This window comes from Delphinus delphis, chromosome 15 (assembly GCF_949987515.2).
Source record: "Delphinus delphis chromosome 15, mDelDel1.2, whole genome shotgun sequence".
NCBI classification, from domain to species: Eukaryota; Metazoa; Chordata; class Mammalia; order Artiodactyla; family Delphinidae; genus Delphinus; species Delphinus delphis.
In genome coordinates, this window is record NC_082697.1 from 84,218,974 (window position 1) to 84,238,631 (window position 19,658).

The 19,658-nt window shown below is 59.7% G+C and overlaps 1 protein-coding gene across 5 annotated transcripts in view; it reads left to right on the plus strand.

Moving 5' to 3' along the window:
• TNRC18 (trinucleotide repeat containing 18) overlaps positions 1 to 19,658 on the plus strand; it is an 84,080-nt gene that overhangs the window by 33,339 nt on the left and 31,083 nt on the right. For 3 of the 5 annotated variants that reach the window (XM_060032505.1, XM_060032507.1, XM_060032508.1), the window contains 10 exons: positions 570 to 672; positions 948 to 1,153; positions 1,456 to 1,602; positions 2,056 to 2,246; positions 3,557 to 3,986; positions 5,174 to 6,166; positions 11,860 to 12,035; positions 12,568 to 12,704; positions 14,567 to 14,738; positions 16,155 to 16,515. In XM_060032505.1, coding sequence (XP_059888488.1) covers positions 570 to 672; positions 948 to 1,153; positions 1,456 to 1,602; positions 2,056 to 2,246; positions 3,557 to 3,986; positions 5,174 to 6,166; positions 11,860 to 12,035; positions 12,568 to 12,704; positions 14,567 to 14,738; positions 16,155 to 16,515 — 2,916 coding nt within the window. Of the gene's footprint in view, positions 1 to 569; positions 673 to 947; positions 1,154 to 1,455; positions 1,603 to 2,055; positions 2,247 to 3,556; positions 3,987 to 5,173; positions 6,167 to 11,859; positions 12,036 to 12,567; positions 12,705 to 12,878; positions 13,008 to 14,566; positions 14,739 to 16,154; positions 16,516 to 19,658 lie in introns of all 5 variants that reach the window. The other 2 variants (XM_060032509.1, XM_060032506.1) reach the window with 2 other exon arrangements.

Sequence of the window (19,658 nt, forward strand, 5' to 3'; positions counted from 1 at the left end):
GGAGCTCACGGAAGGTGCAGCTGGACCAGCCATGGGTCGAGGGACGTCCCCCTGGGCACCAGGACAAGGGTGGGTGAGCCGGATGGCAGCCCGCATATCCTCCACTCGCCCACACACACATAGCGTTCTCTGGTTTCACTTTTCCGTCTTGATATTGAAAAGATCAGCCACAGGTCTGCAGCAGACAGAACCATGACGGGGCCTCGGGGGGAGGCTGATTTCCCGCGGCCTGGGCCTCGCTCTGCTTCTGAATAGCGACCGCTCTTTTGGGTTGTGGTTTCCCCTCCATCCTAACCTCTCCCAGAACCTGCCTTTCCGGTGATAAAGTAGTGAAACCGTGTCAGCGAATGCCACTCGGTTCACACCCCGTTGTTACTCGATCTGTGTTACGATGTTTTACTGCAATATCCCGGTTACCTGTGCGAGTTCCAGGTAGGCTCTTTGAGGGGCGATGGAGGGATGTTTCTGGGCACGGAGGGCGTCCGGCCAGGGTGAGGGAACCGCTCAGATGCCGAGGGCTTGTTGGGGCCCTGAGTGGACCTCACTTCCTGCCTGTCCCCCTGACCCAGGGCACAGCCGAGCCGACGAGGACTGTGGAGATGAGCGGGCCAGGCACCGGGAGGAGCGGCTGCTTGGGGCGCGGCTGGACCGGGACCAGGAGAAGCTGCTCAGGTGAGGGCCTGGGGCAGCCCGGGAGGGCCTGGGAGCCCCAAGGCAAGGGTGGATGACCCTACCTGGCTGCGGGGTGGTCCTGAGAGTGTGGGACACCCTCCCGAGGAAGGCCCCGGGGGCCCTTTGCCGAGCCCCAGCTGGCTCTTCTGTCCACCGGGTGCAGAGTCGGCCCAGCAGTAGCCTGGTGTCCCCCGGTGACTTGGGGCGGTACCCCTTCTCTCCCACCCGCCCCTGGGGCCGTCCGGCCTGTCCCTGACGCCCCTGTTCGCTTCCAGAGAAAGTAAGGAGCTGGCTGACCTGGCCCGCCTGCACCCCACCAGCTGTGCTGCTAACGGCCTGAACCCCAACCTCATGGTGACCGGGGGCCCGGCACTGGCAGGTTCCGGTCGCTGGTCCGCTGACCCTGCGGCCCACCTGGCCACGCACCCCTGGCTGCCCCGCTCGGGCAGCACGTCCATGTGGCTCGCTGGACACCCCTACGGTGAGCGGGAGGGTGGCGGTGGGCCGGGATGGGGAGGCCTGACGTGCTGGTGCAGGGACAGCACCCCTCCTCTCTTCCCCGTAGTTCAGCTCCCTCACTGCCCAAGCAGGGCCATTATTAACGGCGCCAGCATTGTGGGCCCTTGGCCAAGCCTGTTTGTGGACAGTGCCCAGAGCGGGAGGCTGGGCGCGCGTTCACAGCCCTTACCCTCGGCTTCCTGCTCGGAGGCCCAGGAAGTGGAGGATGGGGGAGTAGGCTGGGCCTGGGTCCTCAGCACTGACTCGGGCATGGGTCTCTCCTAGGCTTGGGCCCCCCTTCTCTTCACCAGGGCATGGCGCCTGCCTTTCCACCCGGCCTGGGGGGCTCCCTGCCGTCGGCCTACCAGTTCGTCAGGGACCCCCAGTCGGGCCAGCTGGTGGTCATTCCCAGTGAGCACTTGCCTCACTTTGGTAAGTGGCCTTCCACAGTGAGACTGTCCCAAATGCCGTGGGAGGAGGACTGTCCTCCTGTGGCAGGGGGTGTCCGCCCAGCAGAATAGGGTGGCTGTGTCCTAAAGCCACAGGGGTCCTTGTTTTGATGAGTTCCTACCCAGAAAGCCCACGTGGAGAACCAAAGCAGGGCTGCCCTGGTGGGAGGCCTGGACCCTCTGCCTTGGTGCCCCCATTCCTCAGGAATCCACTTTGCAGACCACTGGGTATAGTAGGAGAAGGTGTGGAGTCCCCATGTTGGCCCCGGGCCTGGGATGTGGCTGCCCCTGGCAAAGGGAGGAGGACAGGCTTCTCCGTCCCCAGGAAGCAACTGGAGGCCCAGCTGAGCCCAGCTCTGCCTCAGCTTCCCCATCTGTAAAATGGGGTGATGGGCACCAGGCGGTAGGTGCAGCCTCACTGTCTTCTTGCCCCCAGCGGAGCTGATGGAGCGGGCCGCGGTGCCACCCCTTTGGCCGGCCCTGTACCCACCAGGCCGCAGCTCCCTGCACCACGCCCAGCAGCTGCAGCTCTTCTCCCAGCAGCACTTCCTGCGGCAGCAGGAATTCCTGTACCTGCAGCAGCAGGCGGCCCAGGCCCTGGAACTGCAGAGGAGCGCCCAGCTGGTGGTGAGTTGGGGTGGGCGTGGTTCAGGAGGGCCATGGGGGCACTGGAGACCCTTGCCGGAGCTCCTCTGTTGTTGGCGAGGCAGAGGGGTCAACCAGCAGAAAGTCCGGTTCTGGACTGTGAGTCAGAAAAAATGAGAGAGGCTGGTGGTCAGGGGGGCCTCCTGGAGGAGGTGGCGTCTGCCCAGAGACCTGAAGAAGTTAGTTGTGGAGGAGCCCTCTGGGCAGAGGGGATGGTGTGAGCAAGGCTGAGAGGTGGACAGAGCCTGGCAAGGGGTGGGTGCAGGTAGCAATGGGGAAGCCAGGGTGGGAGAGGTGGCCCTGTGGACTGGAGATGTTTGCATGGGAACTGAAGGGATCCCTGTGTTCTCCCGCTGTTTCCTAAGCCCTGCCTGGCCCGGCTGGGTGCCTGATGGCCCTGGGCTCCCCTCTCGGGCTGGGGCTGGCCTCCACCCATGTTGCCTGATCACGTAAGATGGGCGACACTTGGTGTCGCCACCGTGTGGGTGGACTCCCTAAAGCTCACAGCCCTCCTGCCTCCTTGAAGGTGTTCCTGGACATTTGTCCTCTGCTTGGCCGTGCCCCTCCCTTCTTGTGCAGCAGCAGCTCTGGAGGAGTCAACCGAGGTGACACAGGCAGCAAATGGGGCCCTGGGTTTGAACCTTAGTTCTGCCCTGCCTGGCTGTGTGCCCTTCAGCAAGTGAATTCACCTCTCTGGGTTTCAAGTTTCCTCCTGTGGAAGTGGAGTTGCTAGTAATTTCTGTGTCATCGGGCTGTTCAGTGAGATTTAACAGCCGTGACAGTGGCTGGGGCATGGAGCCTTTCCTCCCTGTGTGATCGTGCGCTGACCGCCTGGCCCCTGGTGAGCACGGGCGAAGTTCGTGAGCCTTCCTCAAGCCATCAAAGACCGGGAAAGGCTCCCCCCGCCCACCTTTTGAGGTGTTTTGAGACCCGGGTGTGATAAGGCAGGAGAGTGCCCACAGGTAGTGAGTTCTCCGTGCAGGTAGCTGTCCTAGTGTCATGAAAGAGCCTCCCACCTCCACCGGCCCCCCGCGCCCTGACCGTGAGGGTCCCAGAGGGGCCTGGGTCTAGACCGGAGGGCCCCCTAGCCCCGTCTGCTGGAATTCTACAAGGAACGCTGTGCTTGTTATTTGTACTGTGACGGAATGTCAGTCTCGGGCTGGGGGCGTTGGCGGCCTGCAGCCCCAGACCCTGCCTGAGGTTCTCTGTGTGTCGCGGGGACCCCGGGGACAGGGCAGGTGGTGGGTGATGGGTCCTACCGCGCTGACCCTACCTGCCGGCCCCCCCCCCAGCAGGAGCGGCTAAAGGCCCAGGAGCAGCGGGCGGAGATGGAGGAGAAGGTGAGCAAGCGGAGCCTGGACGCCGCGGGCAAGGGTGGCCTGGGCGCCTCGGGCCCCGGGCTGCTGCCTCGGAAGCCCCCTGGCCTGGCCGCTGGCCCTGCGGGCACTTACGGCAAGGCCATGAGTCCACCGCCATCTCCCCGCGCTTCCCCTGTGGCTGCCCTGAAGGCCAAGGTCATCCAGAAGCTGGAGGACGTGTCCAAGCCGTCCACCTACGCCTACCCCGCCACGCCCAGCTCCCACCCCACTAGCCCGCCGCCTGCCTCCCCGCCGCCCACCCCTGGCATCACCCGCAAGGAGGAGGCCCCCGAGAACGTCGTCGAGAAGAAGGACTTAGAATTGGAGAAGGGAGCCCCCAGCCCTTTCCAGGCCTTGTTCTCAGGTAGGAGCTGGTGAAACATCCCCATGTGGTCATTCACTCATTCATTCCTTCAACCTGTCAATCCTTCTTTCTGTGTTGAGCACCTACCGTGTACCTGGCTCACCGCTGGGCTCTGGAATGAATGCCCTAGGACGCAGCTGGCCGTCATCTCTCTCTAGCCTTCCCTCAGTGGTAGGGTCAGGGGAAATGAGTGTAATGTTAGAAGTAGGTTCTAAGTTCAGGAGGGCCTGTCTGAGCATGAAACAGTAAGACCTGTGGGATATTTAGCACCATAGCTGGCCCATAACAGGTGCTGTGTTGTTGCACTGACGATAAGTGTGTTCTGAGGAGTACTCCCACCCCACACGCTGCACGCACACACGCGCCCTCTTCCCGTGTCCCGTGTTGGTCGGGACATGCAGCAGGTGGCCTTGAAGGGGCCTGAGGCCTGTGTTCCTCTTCCCGTGGGAGGACTTGAGTTCGAATTCCGAAGTTCAGATTTCTGCCACCGGAATGCTGTGTGCGATCTTGGGCAGGTGGCTGGGGAGATTCAATGTCTTGCTAATGAGGTCAAGTGTGGAGCACAGGCCTGGTCCTGGTGCAGGGTGAGGGTGCTCCGTGCGTCTGTCTCCCCCGGTTTGGTTCATACTGAGCCCCTGCTGCTTGCCCTGCTCTGGGCTGGGCCTGGGCCACTACAGACAGTCAGCTGAACACCATCCTGCTGTAAGGCAGATTACACTCAAGGGTGGGAGTTCAGAGTAAAAAAAGTGAGGGAGGGGAGCCAGCACTGTATTACTATTATTTTTTGAACAACTTGGATGCCCCACCTCTGCTTTAATGGCGTGGGGCGGGTGGCTTCTTGTGGGACGGAGGGCAGAGTCGGCACCGGCTGGGTGGGGACCATTTGGGGTCTTACTGAGCGTGTGCTTCTGGCCCAGCTTTGTGCTGGGTTCTGAGACTGGAGGAACAGAGAAAGAGCCTTTGAGACCTGAAGACCCTCTGGGAAAGATGGTGGCCAGTTTTTCTCTCTGCGGCGCAGACATGCAGAAAGGCCCTGGGGTTCCTCAGATGCCATCTGGAAGGGATCCCAGCCCCGCAGGCTGGCCCAGCAGAGAGGGTGGCTGGTGGGTGGGTGTTGATGGGGACACACGGGGGTGTCGGACATGGCAGGAGAAGGGGCCCCCGCTGACCCTTGGTGTCCTCGGCAGATATCCCACCCAGGTACCCGTTTCAAGCCCTGCCGCCACACTACGGGAGGCCCTACCCATTCCTGCTGCAGCCCACGGCGGCTGCCGATGCCGACGGCCTGGCCCCCGACGTGCCGCTCCCGGCCGATGGGCCCGAGCACCTGGCGCTCTCGCCTGAGGACAAGCCCATCCGCCTGTCCCCGTCCAAGGTCCCAGAGCCGCTGAGGGAGGTCCCGGACGAAGAACCACTGGCGGAGCGGGAGGTGAAGGCGGAGGTGGAGGACATGGACGAAGGCCCCGCAGAGCTGCCCTCCCTCGAGTCGCCACTGACGCTGCTCCCCGAGGAAGCCCTGGCGGCCCCGAGCCCGGCGGGCGGCTGCGCGGGTGGCCTGCTGGAGGCCCAGGCCCAGGCGCTGAGTGCCGGCGGCCAGGGGCCTGCGGAGCCCTCCGGGTGCCCGGACTTTGCCGAGGGGGCTGAGGCGCGGGTTGATTCACCGCGCCGGACAGAGTCCTGCACGGCTGCCCCGGACCTGGGGGCGCGGCTGACGCCTGAGCCGTTGGTCAAGGCTAAGGAGGAGCCAGTGGAGGTGCCCGTGGACGTGCCCGTGGCAGAGGCAGCTCCCGAGGAAGATCTGGCCCAGGAGGCCCCGAGTGAGCCCCGGCCCAGCCTGGAACTGCCGGACTGTGACGTGCCCCCTGGGGAGGGACAGTGCCTGAGTCTGGAGGCCCCGGAGGCCACCCCTGTGCCGGGCAGCGCCTGCTTCCTGGAGGAAGCGGGCTCCGATCAGTTCCCGCCCAGCCTGGAGGACCCGCTGGCTGGCATGAATGCCCTAGCAGCCGCGGCAGAGCTGCCCCAGGCCAGGCCTCTGCCCTCCCCGGGCACTGGAGCCCCAGCCCTGGAGAGGCTGGAGGCAGTGCAGAGCCTCGTCTTGGAGCCAAGCTTCCTGCATGGCATCACCCTGCTGAGCGAGATCGCCGAGCTGGAGCTCGAGAAGAGGAGCCAGGAGGTGGCAGGTGAGTCGTGCCGGGCGGTGGGCCTCTGCGGCTTGCTTTTTCCCTTTTTATTTATTTATTTTTAGGCCGCGTGGCTTGCGGGATCTCAGTTCCCCAACCGGGGATTGAACCTGGGCCACGGCAGTGCAAGCCTGGAATCCTAACCACTAGGCCGCCAGGGAACTCCCGCCTTTCCCCCTTTTAAGGAAAATTTTTCAAAATAGGATTTAAAAAATTTCAAAATCTCCAGGATGTGGTTGATTCGTGTGCACTTTAAAAAAACCGTGGTGAAACATACATGTTGTAAACTCTTATCATTTTAACCGTTTTGAAGCGCACAGGGCAGAGGTGTTACATTCAGTCACATCGTTGTGCAGCCAGTCTCTGGGTTTCTTAGTGGTGAAGTTTCTGCTTGTTCTGTCAGTGGTGAGATGCTTTGGGTTGTAAGGGACCAAGACTTTTCTTTTAACTGGTTAGAAAAAGTCAGGGGAAATTTATTGGCTGTGGAACCGAAGTATGTCAGTAATTAGAGAATATTTCAGGTATGGCTGGATCCAGGTGCTCAAACCAAGGAGTTTCTTTTCCCTCTTCCCTGTCTCCCCCCACCCCCCTTGTTTCCCTTCTTTCTGTTGGCTTCATTCAAGGTGGGCCCACTGCCCTTATAGTGGTCACTGATACTTTCTCCCAAGCCCATGGGCCTGCTCAGCTCAGCTCGGCAGACACACAGAAGAGGCCACCTGTTTCCACATAGCTCTGGCAAAGATGCTGTGATGCACTGTCAATGATTGGCTGACTGGGGTTCATGCTTTTTGCAGAAGCAAACCCTGTGGCCCAGGAGATGGGATGGACCAGGCTGATCATGGCCAGCCCTCGATGGGGGGGCAGCCACTTCCAGGGTGTAGGGAGGGGCGGTCCTCAGAGGGAATGGAGTGCCTTCAGCAGAAGGGGCCGTGAATTCTGGGCTGGCACAAAACCACTGACATTCGACATAGAAATTGAGGTGCTCCAAGACGTGTGTGGAGAGGCTGAGCGGGTCAGGCACAGCCTCGCGAGCCCACGCTTGGGCCAGAAGCGGCACGGAGGAGGGGCCCAGGCCTGGCTGTGGGGGAGATAATAGCGCCGGACGTTTCGGTGTACTTCCTCTAGAATTTTTTCTACACAGACACACAGTTCCAAAATCAAGGTCATTTTGTAAACAGTGCTCTGTAACTGGCCTTTTTCACTTAGTATATGCTTTACTAAACATTTCTCAAACCTGTGTGTTCTTAGAAATATTGTTTTAGGGATTACATAGTTTTCTGCCTGGTGGAGGTCCCAGCCTTCAATGACGCAATCCTAGATTGTAAGGCATTTTCATTTGCCTTCTTTTTTTTTTTTTGCTGTACGCGGGCCTCTCACTGTTGTGGCCTCTCCTGTTGCGGAGCACAGGCTCCGGACGCGCGGGCCCAGCGGCCATGGCTCACGGGCCCAGCCGCTCCAAGGCATGTGGGATCTTCCCGGACCGGGGCACGAACCTGCATCCCCTGCATCGGCAGGTGGACTCTCAACCACTGCGCCACCAGGGAAGCCCTGAATTCTTTTTTATTCCCGCCCTCCCTCCCCCTCCCTTCCCTCCCCCCCTTCCTTCCTTCCTTCCTTCTTCCCTCCCTCCCTCCTTTCCTTCCTTTCTTAGCTGCTGTAAATGATGTGATGATTACTCTTGAAGAAGAATCCTTGTCCACACCTCTGTTTTCCCCGGGATTTGTTCCCAGGGGTGGAATTGCTGGGCCAGAACCAGGCCATATTTTCAAGACTTTCAAGGCTCTTTCATGTCATGGTCAAATGCCCCTTTCCGGGAAGCTTGGACGACTGACACCCACTCCCCCTCAGGCGTCTGTTGTTTTGTTGTTCTTCTTCTAAAGTTCATTGTTTCTTTTCTCTCATTTAAATAGTTTGGTACCAAAAACAATTTTTTTCCCAGAAGGAAATGAAAACCCTCTTGATCCTACCAACTGGGGGGTTTCCAGTGGGGACCACAGAGGCCCAGGGGCATCTGGAAAGGAGGGGGCTCAGGACGGGTCACCCGGTTTGGGAGTCTCTGCACACTCTTGCCCCTTTTCACACTCCTACCTCATCCGCCTACTCATTCAGCTCCTACTGTGTACCCGGCACCGTTTTGGTGCTGGGGGCCAGCGGTGAACCAGGCCATCTGCGTGCAGCCCTCAGCACTGTCAGGTGGTAAAAGGCCGGGACGGGGGCAGGGCAGGGGTGGGAAGGGTGGTCTCCTACAGCGCATGGCCACGGAAGCCCCTGTTGATGGGTGGGGGAGGAAGATTCTTCTAGGGAAAACCAGCCAGGCCTAAGGAACAGCAAGTGCAAAGGCCCTGAGGTGACTGTGTGTGTCGTGTTAGAACAAAGGCAAGGAGGCCAGGGGCAGGAGCAGAGCCGGAAGGGGAGAGTGGTGGTGAGGAGGTCCGTGGGATAACTTGGGCGAGGGGTGACCCCGGGGAGGTCTTCCACTTGGAGTGAAATGAGAGGCCGTAGGAAGGTGGTTTTGAGTTGAGCTGATAGGATCAGACTTACGTGCGGTTCCTTTGTGGGCTGTGTGGAGAGCTGACGCAGGGGTGAGGGTGGAGGCGGGGAGACCCAGGCGGAGGCTCCCGTCTCCATCCAGGCCCAGGGTGGCGAGGGGCACACAGGCAAGGAGCAGGTGGGTTCTGGGTGGAAGCTAAGGTGCGGCCAGCAGGCTTTGCTGGTGGACTGAGCGTGGGTGTAAAAGGACGATGCCAAGGGTTGTGGCCTGAGCCGCTGGAAGACGAGAATTCCAGTTTCTGAGCTGGGCAGGTGGGGCGGGGGGAGCACGTGTGGGGGAAGAAGCCCAGCAGCTGGTGTGGACACCGATGTTTGAGGTGGACGTCTGGGGTGCCCTCAGGGCTCTGCAGTGGAGGCTGCGGCCCCAGGGCTGGGGGCAGCGTCTGGGCGGGTGTGCAGGGGTGTGTGCACCACAGGGGCGAGGGGGGCCCCGGTGGCCCTCCCCCTTCGACGGTCGCTGACAGACACTGAGCAGCAGTCTCCTGCACGTTCTGTACAGAGCTGGGCCACGAGTGGTCCCGGTTCGTACGGCAGGCCCAAGGCTCCTGGGCCCGTTAGCGTTTTTCCCACAGCCCGCGTCGCTTCCTGGAGCCACCGGCCCTCCCGCTCTGCCCCTCCTGCTGCGCACAGCTGCCCACAGTCAGCGAACCTGGGCGTCCCTGGGCGTGCTGGCCGTCCTTCCCGCCCTGCAGCGCCGTAGCCTCTGTGACTGACGCCTGGTCCCATGGGGGTTCCAGTGCGTGTCGGGCCCCTGTTCCAGGGCACCTCCACATTGGTAAAGCCACAAGGTTGGTGTATTAGTCAGCTCAGGCTGCTGTACCAAATACTACAGATGGGGTGGGGTGGGGTAGGGCGGGGGTTGTGGGGGGGGTCTTGAATGACAGAAGTGTGTGGTTTCATGGTTCTGGAGGCTGGAAGTTCTAGATCAAGGTGTCAGCAGGTTGGGTTGGTTCCTTCTGAGGCCTCTCTCCCTGTTGGCTTGTGGATGGATGGCTGTCCTCTCCCTGTGTCCTCCCATGGTCTTCCTCTGCGTGTCTCTGTATCCAAATGTCCCCTTTTTATAAGGACACAGTCACGTTGGGTTAGGGCCCACCCTGAAGACCTCACTTTAACTTGATTCTGTCTTTAAAGATGTTACGTTCTGGGGTGTCGGGGTTAGGGTTTAAACACGTGCATTTGGGGGCACACAGTTCAACCTACTGCTGCTGCCTTCGGGTCATCAGGCTGCCCTGGGCTGTCAGTCCTGGGGGGCCCCTGCAAAGCTGGTGTGTCGGAGGGTGAAGGAGGTGACGGAGTTGCTCTTTGGTCCCCCCTGTGACGGAGCAGGGCCCCCCCAGCAACTAAGAGATCTTACAGCTTGGAGGACCTTGAAGGGGGGCGGTTCTCTGCTTTGTGGCCTCAATGTCCGTAAAGACAGAAAAGCAAAACCAGTGACTGAACTGGCCACCGGTGACACTTGGTTGTGGCAGCTTGAGGGGAGTACTACTGACATCTAGTGGGTAAAGGTAAGGGACGCTGCTAACACCCTACGCCGAAAGCCCAGGACAGCCGCCCACAGCAGAGAACAGTCATGGCAATGTGAATGGCCCCAGGGTTCAGAAGCCCTGATCTGGGCAGTGCAATTGTTAATTGCATTGTCGATTTTAGGGAACTGTGCAGTTGGTAGTAAGGAATACAGTTTTTCCCTCCAGCACATGTAGGACATTCACAAAAATGGATCATATGTTAGATCACAAAGAAAACATCAATTGAAAAATGAAAACTCATGTTACTTTAGTAGAAAGATTGTGGAGAAATAGGCTCTCAGGTACCATTGTTGAGATCCTGATCTGGTTCCGTCTCTTTGAAGGGCATTTGGAACATTTATCAGAGATAAACACATATACCTTGATCACGTTAATTGCACAGGCAGCGTATTTCCTACGCAGTGCCTACCCGTTCACTACAAAAAAAACAGGAGCCGCCTAAATGCCATCAGTGGGGGATCATTTAGATAAATTAAAACTCATCAATACAAGAGAATTCTAGCCTGCTGTTCCTCCCTTTGGTCATATAAAATTTCTGATATTCTAGTGTTTTCGACTTACAGAAACGGCACTTTTTGTAGGGCTCAAGCCGTAACGTGAACACGTTTGTATTTTTGTGCTAATGTGAAAAGACTTTAAGTAGAAAAGAGTGTGTGATGTGGTATTTATTGATTGATGCCATGTTTATATTTATAAAGGATGCCTGTGTGTTACCTATGTTTGAATATGTATAAAAGTTTCTGGAACCACCTGCCAGACACTGTCAGCAGAGGCACCTCCAGGGAGGGACCTGTGTTTGGGGAGGAGAAAGGCTTTTGTTTCGTCCCACCCTCTGCTTGGTTTGTGGTTTTTATCATGTGCACATGTTACTTTTACAGTTTACAAAACTTACTGTGGGGCTCTTTTTTTCTTGTTTCTTTTTTTTTTCTCGCTGCGTTGGGTCTTTGTGTTGCGCGAGGGCTTTCTCTAGTTGCGGCGAGCGGGAGCTACTCTTCAATGTGGTGCGCCGGCTTCTCATTGCGGTGGCTTCTCTCGTTGCAGAGCACGGGCTCTAGGCGCGCGGGCTTCAGTAGTTGTGGCATGCGGGCTTCAGTAGTTGTAGCATGGGGGCTCAGTTGTGGCACACGGGCGTAGTCTCTCCAAGGCATGTGGGATCTTCCTGGACCAGGGCTCGAACCCTTGTCCCCTGCATTGGCAGGCAGATTCTTAACCACTGCGCCGCCAGGGAAGTCCCGGGGCTCTTTTTTTCTGATCATGAAAACCATGCATACTCCTCATGGAAGATTTTAAGGACAGATAAGCAAAAAGAGAAGCGCAGTTCTAGAGAGCAGCTCTGCCGGCCTCTGTTGACTCTCTGTGAGTCTGTGTACAAGTGTGTTGTGAGGAACAGGACGGCACTGTGTGTCCCACGCTCTTACCTGTTCTCACTCAGCGCCCATTTCCGGTGTCTGGGAAAGGCCGCGGGCCGTCAGCATCCCGGGGGGACCTGTGTGGCCTCAGGCCATCCACGAGCCTGCTCTGGGCCTTGTCCTCTTCCCGCTGGGGGCCTGAGGGGTGGGCTGTGGTGCCTCTGAGTCCGGCCCCTGGGGGCTCGGGCTCACGTCTCTCCTCCCGCAGGTGTGGAGCGGGGCCCCGCGGTGCGGCCCTCTCTGGAGAGCCTGCTGGCGGCCAGCAGTCACATGCTGAAGGAGGTGTTGGACGGCCCCTTCGTGGACCCGCTGAAGAACCTGCGGCTTCCACGGGAGCTGAACCCCAACAAGAAGTACAGCTGGATGCAGAAGAAGGACGAGCGGGTGAGGTGTCCCAGGCCAGGCCTGGGGGGCTGGGGGGCGGGCGCGGGGTGCCCCAGAGAGGCCACCTCACCTGGGCCTTGGCCGGCTTTGCGTTCGGAAGGGCCTGTTCCGCACCCAGCTTCCGCCACCGGTCTGCTGGCGGTGGTCCTGGGCAAGTTGTCTCCTCTTCCCGGGTCACGTAATCACGTGTCAAGAGTGCATCCCGTGGGTGACAGCTTGAGGGCTCAGGGAGAGCAGACCTGGCTGCGCCCCTGCTGCCCGTGGGCCTTGGGCAGGCGGCTTCATCTCCCCGTGCCCGCGACAGATGATCCAACAGGCAGCTCTGCCTGAGCGGTCCTTACGGGCCAATTCGGCCTGGACACAGCCCTGCAAAGTTGGCTTTTCGGTCCTTGGCGTGCAGCCGGGCAGTCCGCTTTGCTCAAGGCCACAGCTCGTGAGGGGTAGAAATTGGGTGTGACCCGGGCCCCTGGTCTCCGCTGTGAGGTCCCGCACCCCGGCCGAGGGCGGCGTCCTCACCCGCCCCTCCCCGCAGATGTACGCCATGAAGTCCTCCCTGGAGAGCATGGACGCCATGGAGCTGGACTTCCGGATGCGGCTGGCGGAGGTGCAGCGCCAGTACAAGGAGAAGCAGCGCGAGCTGGTGAAGCTGCAGAGGCGCCGCGATTCCGAGTGAGTGTGCCCCGCCGGCCCGCGGCCTGGGCTCTGTAGGCGCCGCGCTCAGGAGGGCGGCCGAGGCAGGCCGCCAGGTGTGCGTGGCCCCGAGTGACGTGTGCGTACCGTGCGTCCCTTCTCCGCGCCCCGCCACCCCCCGGGTGCACAGCCAAGCGTGTGATTCTCTTTAAGGGACAGGCGCGAGGAACCCCATAGAAGCTTGGCACGCAGAGGCCCTGGCAGGCCGCGGAAACGGACCCACGCCCTGAGCGCCCTGTCGCCCCCCCGCAAGAGAGGGAAGAGCCGCATCCGTAGCGGAAAGTAAGGCTGGCCCCTCGGTGGGTCGGGGACTGGCACAGAGCTCGGAGGGGAGGATCCCGGGCCTGCGCGGGGCCTGTGTGGGCGCCGGGGACCTCGCGTCCCTCAGGCTCTGACCCACCTGGATCGGCGGCTCGTGGGCAGCATGGCACGCTGCCCCGGGCGGGCCAGGAGGGCAAGCGTGGAATGGACAGGCAGACCCACCCCAGCCAGCGTGTCGAGCGTCACCCAAGCGTTGGGCCCGTCTTCCTGCCGCACCTGCTTCCTCCATGGCTAGGGGCTGATTCCCGAGCCGCTCTTGGCGGCGGGCCGCGCTCTGCTCTTGCTTGGTTCCCTCTGTGCCGGACAGCGTCACTCCCGTTCTCCTGGCTCGCTGTGCCGAGCCTACTCCCTGGGACCGGGGCCGCCATCTCCGCGCACTCGGGGACAGGCCCCTTTGGGAGCAGCTGGAGCGAGAGCGCCCCCTCCAGGCCGCGTGTGGGCGGGAATGGTGCTGCGTCCTCCCAGGGCGTCTGGGGGTAGCACGAGCCGAGCGGGAAGGGGCCGGAGGGCACCTCTGCCTGCGACAGCAGGGCAGGTGGATGCCAGGGCTTGGTTGAGGAAGCAGAGGGGGCCGCCGGGTACCTTCAAAGGCGTAGGAGAGGCAGTGGGGCGGCCACAGCTCTTCTCAGGAGAAGACAGCCCCAGGGGCCCCCTCGTCTTGCATTTACCCTTCTTGGCTGTTCCTGACTGATGAGAGGATGGAGAGAGGGAGGAATACCCTGTCAGCGGCCACACGGGGAGAGCAGCTCCTGGGGAGGAGAGCAGAGGCTGGGGCTGCCAGCACGCAGAGCTGCTGGTCACGAGCGTGGACCCCGGAAGCGGACGCACCTCCTGCCCGAGTCTCAGGTCTGCCCCTTCTTGTGGCCTTGGGCCAGGTGTTAGCCTTTATAGATGAGTTCCTTCATCTATAAAAGGCAGTATCTAGAACACAGCATTGTTTTGTGGTTAAAGTATAAAGCACAGACATGGAGCGAGACACGTAGTACCAAGTAAAAATTATTATCGTTATTATTATTACCTGTGAGGGTTTAGCTGAAGCAGGCAAAAGAGGCCTTCGAACCAGGACCATGGCCCGACTGCTTATGCTCCTAGGGGTACAGGAGACCAGCCAGCGGCTCTTCCTTCCTGGAAGCTCTTGATCTGAATCCCCCTCCCATCCTGGTGGATTTCCGTGGCATTCCTGATCCTTGTTCCTTGGTACAGAGGAATCTGACGGTGTAAAGATATGCGTGTGAGTGTGTATGTGAAGGAGCACGAGAGAGAAAGAGGCCAGCAGAGGATACACTGCTTTCAAGAAGTTTTCTTTTTCCCCCACTAAACTCTCATTCTGCCTCCTTCACAAGTATCCCAGAATCCCGGCGCCGTAGTGCTAGATGCTCCGTCTCCCCAGACTCGTCACTCTGTCACCAGGGTCTGTGCGTCGACATCCAGAGCCCACCCTTCAGGGCCACGAGGGCGGGCCCCCAGCCCGTGAGTGCCGCCTGGCCAGGGCGCTGACCGCTGGTGCATCTGGGTTTCAGGCTGAGCGGCAAGCCCCTGCTGACCTCGGACGACTGTGAGCTGGGAGCAGGGTTGAGGAAGAGACACAAGGGGCCTGAGGAGGACCACGATGCCCTTGGCGGGACCGGGAAAGCCAGGGGGAGGAGCCAGCCTTGGGACGAGCACGAGGCCTCTTCAGACTTCATGAGTCAGGTCAGTGGCCCCGCCCCGTCTTCCAGGTGTGCTGCTGGCTTGGGGCGGGAGGTCTGGAGGGGGCGCCGGAGTTCACGCTCCCTTGGCAGGCCTGCTGGCCCTGCTGCTGCCCGGAAACTGTGGAGGTGGTTGCCTTAGTGCCAGAGCGACTCTCCTCCCATGTTCCTCGCTGTGCAGAGGGGGAAAGTGAGGCTCAGGGGAGGTCAGAGACCACCAGAGTAACCCAGCCTCGGGTGGAGCTGTGTGCGCCACTTCCTGTGTGTGTGCTCCGTGACCCGGTGCTGAAGCCGAGAAGAGAGACTGCAAGTTCTTAACCAAGTAATGCGATCACTCTGTTGTTTCACAGTATGAGTTTAACGAGCAGCTTCACCACTCTAGTTCGGGGAAACAAGGGCTTGATGCCATTGTAATTTCCTCTGTGAACTGTCCTGAGGTAAGGGGGTGAGAGCCAACACCTTGATTTTTCTTCTCTCTGCAGAGTATTGAAATCATCCACTTCAGGCCCTCATTGCTAAATGCTTACGTACCTTGTCATCCCTCCCGGTAAAGGCCCTGTGGGAGAGGGCTGTTTTGGTTGACTCGGCCGTCAGAGGGAAGGACTCACATAGGGGAGACTGGGTCCAGGCGGAGGGGAGAGAGCCAGTTTGTATGTCAGGATCCTCTGTACTCTCGAATTGTGAAGGACACTTTCGTGGTTTAATTGACGCTATCCCAACTTTTCTCTCCTTATGAACTGTTACCTGATTAAAGAAAATAGCGATAAAGTGTTCAAATGAGGGCCATTGAAACGGCAGGTCTCAACAACAAAGGACTACAGCCGACGAGAGACGCGCAGGCAGGAATTTATCTGTGAAATCTCTAATCGTTCTTTCTGCTTCAGGCGTCCAGGGCACACTCGAGGCATTTTCTCCGCAGCTTTGGCCCATTTAGCTGGATGGGCTGATTCAGGCTGTGCTGTGCAGCCGTCTTCATCACCTGCTTTAGGCGATTGAGATAAGCAGATCAGCTGTGCTGTGATCTGGGTTTTCCATCTTGGGTTCATCCCTCCTCCCTTAATCCAGCCGCCTTCTCCCACGCTGCTGCTGCGCTTCGAGCGCTTCCCCTAGGAGGCACCAGGTAGCGCCGTGGAGAGCCAGTGGCAATGCCAGTGTCACTGATAACTGTAACCACAGTGACAGCTATTTAGTAAGTGCCTCATGTGCCTTTTCTCAGTTCGTCTTCAGAACGACCCGCTGAAGCCTGTGCGTAATTACCCCCATTTTACAGAGTAGAGGAACTGAGGCTAAGAGGAGTTAAGCGACTTGCCAGAAGCCGCAGAGGCAGGGAGAAGGAGCTGGGGTTCGTCAGAGCTCGTGCGTGGAGACCCAGTGTTTGGTCAGCCGTCTTAACCTGTGACTTCCCAACTTCCCTTTCCAGCTGAAGATTAAGAAAAAGAAGATGGCCAGCGACCAAGAGCAGTTGGCAAGCAAGCTGGACAAAGCCCTCTCCCTCACAAAGCAGGACAAGTTGAAGTCGCCCTTCAAGTTCTCGGACACTTCTGGGGGGAAATCAAAGACGAGTGGGGTCTGCGGCAGGTACTTGACGCCCTACGACAGCCTGCTGGGCAAGGACAGGAAGGCGCTGGCCAAAGGCCTCAGCCTGTCTCTGAAAGCCTCCCGAGAAGGTAAACACAAAAGGGCCGCCAAAGCCAGGAAGATGGAGGTGGGGTTCAAGGCCAGAGGCCAGCCCAAGTCGGCCCACTCCCCGTTCGCCTCGGAAGTGAGCAGCTACTCCTACAGTAAGTAGAGAGCCGCGCCGCCTCAGGGCCGCTCTTTCTCTCCTTCCTCCTCTTTCCTCCTCCTCCTCCTCTTTCAGCCTCGAAAGCTCGAAAGGTCTCTCTTCCGCCTCTCTCGGGTCGAAAGCGCGAAGGTCTCTTTTCCGCCTCTGTGCGGGCCCCGCCCAGGCCGGAAGCAGAAGTGCCTGTGATTGGCGGGCGCCGCGCTGGGTGCCCACCTATGATTGGTGGGTGCTCGTGATTGGCGGGCGCGTGGGAGCGGAAAGCCCCGCCGGCCCTTTCGGTACCCGAAAGCTGTCGTGCACCGCAGAGTTGGCTGCTTCGCGGCCTGGAGCGGCTGGTTGTGAGAACCGTAGAGATGACCCGGGTTCCGCGGCCCGCAGGCGGCCGTCTGTCCACGGGCCCGGTGTTAGTGAGAACAGCATTTGTGGAGCGCACGCCAGGGCTGTCTGGGCCGTATTTCCCTTTGTCTCTGCGACAGTCCTCCAAGTGGTTAACCCGCGTTGTTCCCGAGGATAGATCCTGAGGTCGGGCCGGGGTCAGGCCCAGCCTGTCCGCCTCAACTGCGCAAGACGTGCTGCCATCATGGGCGCGGCCTGTGCGCTGTCCGCACAGCAGCCGCCGGCTGCAGGCGGCTTTCGGGCCCCTGAAACGTAACAGCTGGTGGGACTGAGGGACTGAGCTCTAACCGGAGCCCGTGGCATTGGAGCTGCTTCTCTGGGAACTCCGGGAGCATGGTTTTCCGGAGCCGGGCAGCCTTGCCCCCCACGCGAAGCCCAACGCCCCGCCGGCTCTCTGTGGCCTCTGGTGGCCCAAAGCCCGCCGTCTAGCATGTAATAGGTGCTCAGTAAGTACTTGTGGGCGGAACGCGCAGTGCCCAGGATGGGTGGGCGTCGGTACGGTGCCCGCTGCAGCAAGGCCAGGAAGGGGCTTCTTGCCCCCTGGCCCGTCTGCAGGGTTGGTTCTGAGGCGAGCCCAGGCCGTGAGGGGGGGCGGCAGGCTTTTTCATCGTTGACCGCGTGGACCTGTGTGACTGGGCCTTCGGCTGGCTCTGCCGAGCTCACGGGGTTGGGGGTGTTGAACGTGAAGTGTAAAAAATGGACCCCTTTGAGGTTACAGTGAAGAACGTCTTTATGGATTTGGAGTTCAGATGCAGAGGGCTGTCGGCAGCCCTAGGTGAGCTCACGTGGGAGAAGAGCTGGACCTGGCACCTGGCATGAGGTTAAGCTGCTGCTGGGGGGTTTTTTGGTTTGTTTTTAAGGTTCGTGGGTTTGATGGCCCCGGGTCTGCAGGGTTGATGCTCAGATAGGCGTTGGGGCAAGCAGCACCTTTTGTGCCTTAGGTACTGGGGACGTGTTCGGACGCCGAAGCCTCCCGGCCCTCGCGTTTGGGTGGGTGTGAGCCGAGCAGCATGGCTTAGGCCCCTGGCCACTGTGGACCAGTTTCAGGGACTTGCAGCCCTGAAGGAGGAGGGAAGGGCTTCCTCTGCACGTTTTGGAATATTGGATAGCGAGTGGGGGAGGGTTGCCGCTCCTTTGATCTGTCAGGGGACGGTGGTCGGTGGATGTGGCCTGGCGAGTTGCTGGAAGAATCCGCCACTCCTCCCCGCTCGCAGGTGGATGTGTCAGGGTACAGGCTAGAGGCCAGAGAGAAGTTGAGGTCTCTGAGCCGCTGAGCGTACTGCAGCAGACGTGCGCGTGCGTGCAAGGCCGCGTTCCGAGTGCCGGTCTACCTGTTAGGCCTTTGTCTAAAACTGCACTGTCCCCGTGAGAGCAATGGGTTATCATTGCCACAGGGAGGTCGGAAGGCCTGTCTCCAGTGCTGGTGGCTGTGATATGCAGCTGGCTGTGGAGAGGGCGTGTCTCTGTTTTTTATGTTGGCTTTTTCGTTGTTCGTGGTCGCTGAGAGCGCACGCGCGGTCGTGAAGAGGTCGGGGTGTTTCCAGCAGAGAAGCGCTGCGCCTGCAGGAGGTGGGAAGAGAGCACGTTGCTCTCTTGCTTTTCCACGTTGGGTTGGAGGGGTTGGGTGGCATGCTTGGTGGGTTCTGGAGAGAATCCAAGCTGGTCGTCCTCACGCTCGCTCGGAAGTCTCCAGCCTGGGTTGTGGCCTCAGGAAGGACGGGATGGAGTACACGGGGGATGGAGTACACGGGCGGGAGAGCTGTGGCCAGGGCACGGGCGGAGGCTCGTCTGTGTCCTCCCTCCTTTTAGAGTGGAAAGCATAGACGGAGGAGGAGGCAGCCAGAGGACCCCTGTCCCTGAACACGCACACACCCACCCACACACACCACACCCACATGCACACACCACACACACACACCACAGACTCACACACACACCACACTCACGCACACACCACACATACGCACACACACACACTACAGACACACCCACCACACCCACGCACACCACACAGCACACGCACCCACGCACACCACACCCACACCCTCCACACACACCCTCCACACACAAAAATACACAGCACACACAAGCACACCACACACACACCCTCCACACACACCACACACAAAAATATACAGCACACACACACCACACACCACACCCACACGCACACACCGCACACATACAGACCACTCACGCACACACCACACACACCACAGACACACATCACACACACCACAGACACACACCACACACCACACACATACCACAGACACACACCACACCCACAAACAGCACACACACACCCATGCGTATCACACACATGCACCCACAAACACACCACACACACCACACCCATGCACACACTACACACACAACACACACACACACCACACTCGCGCACACACCACACACACTACACACACACACCACAGACACCACACCCACAAACACACCGCACACACCACACACAAAAACATACAGCAGACGCACACCACACGCACGTGCGCACGCACACACACACACAGTTTTTCTTGGGCTTGGAGAGAGCTGGCGTGCCAGAGCTGCGGCTGCGTCCAGTAACGTTGCCCACGTTTGGGGTGGGTTTTACCAGATCAAGGGACCCCAGTCTCTGACTGCAGAGCCTTTCCATCTGACAAAATCTTGCTTAACAGCTTCACACGTAAAGCGGATCAAAGTGGTATATGTCCGGGGTGGGATTGGTAGGGGCCAGAGCTGTGCCCG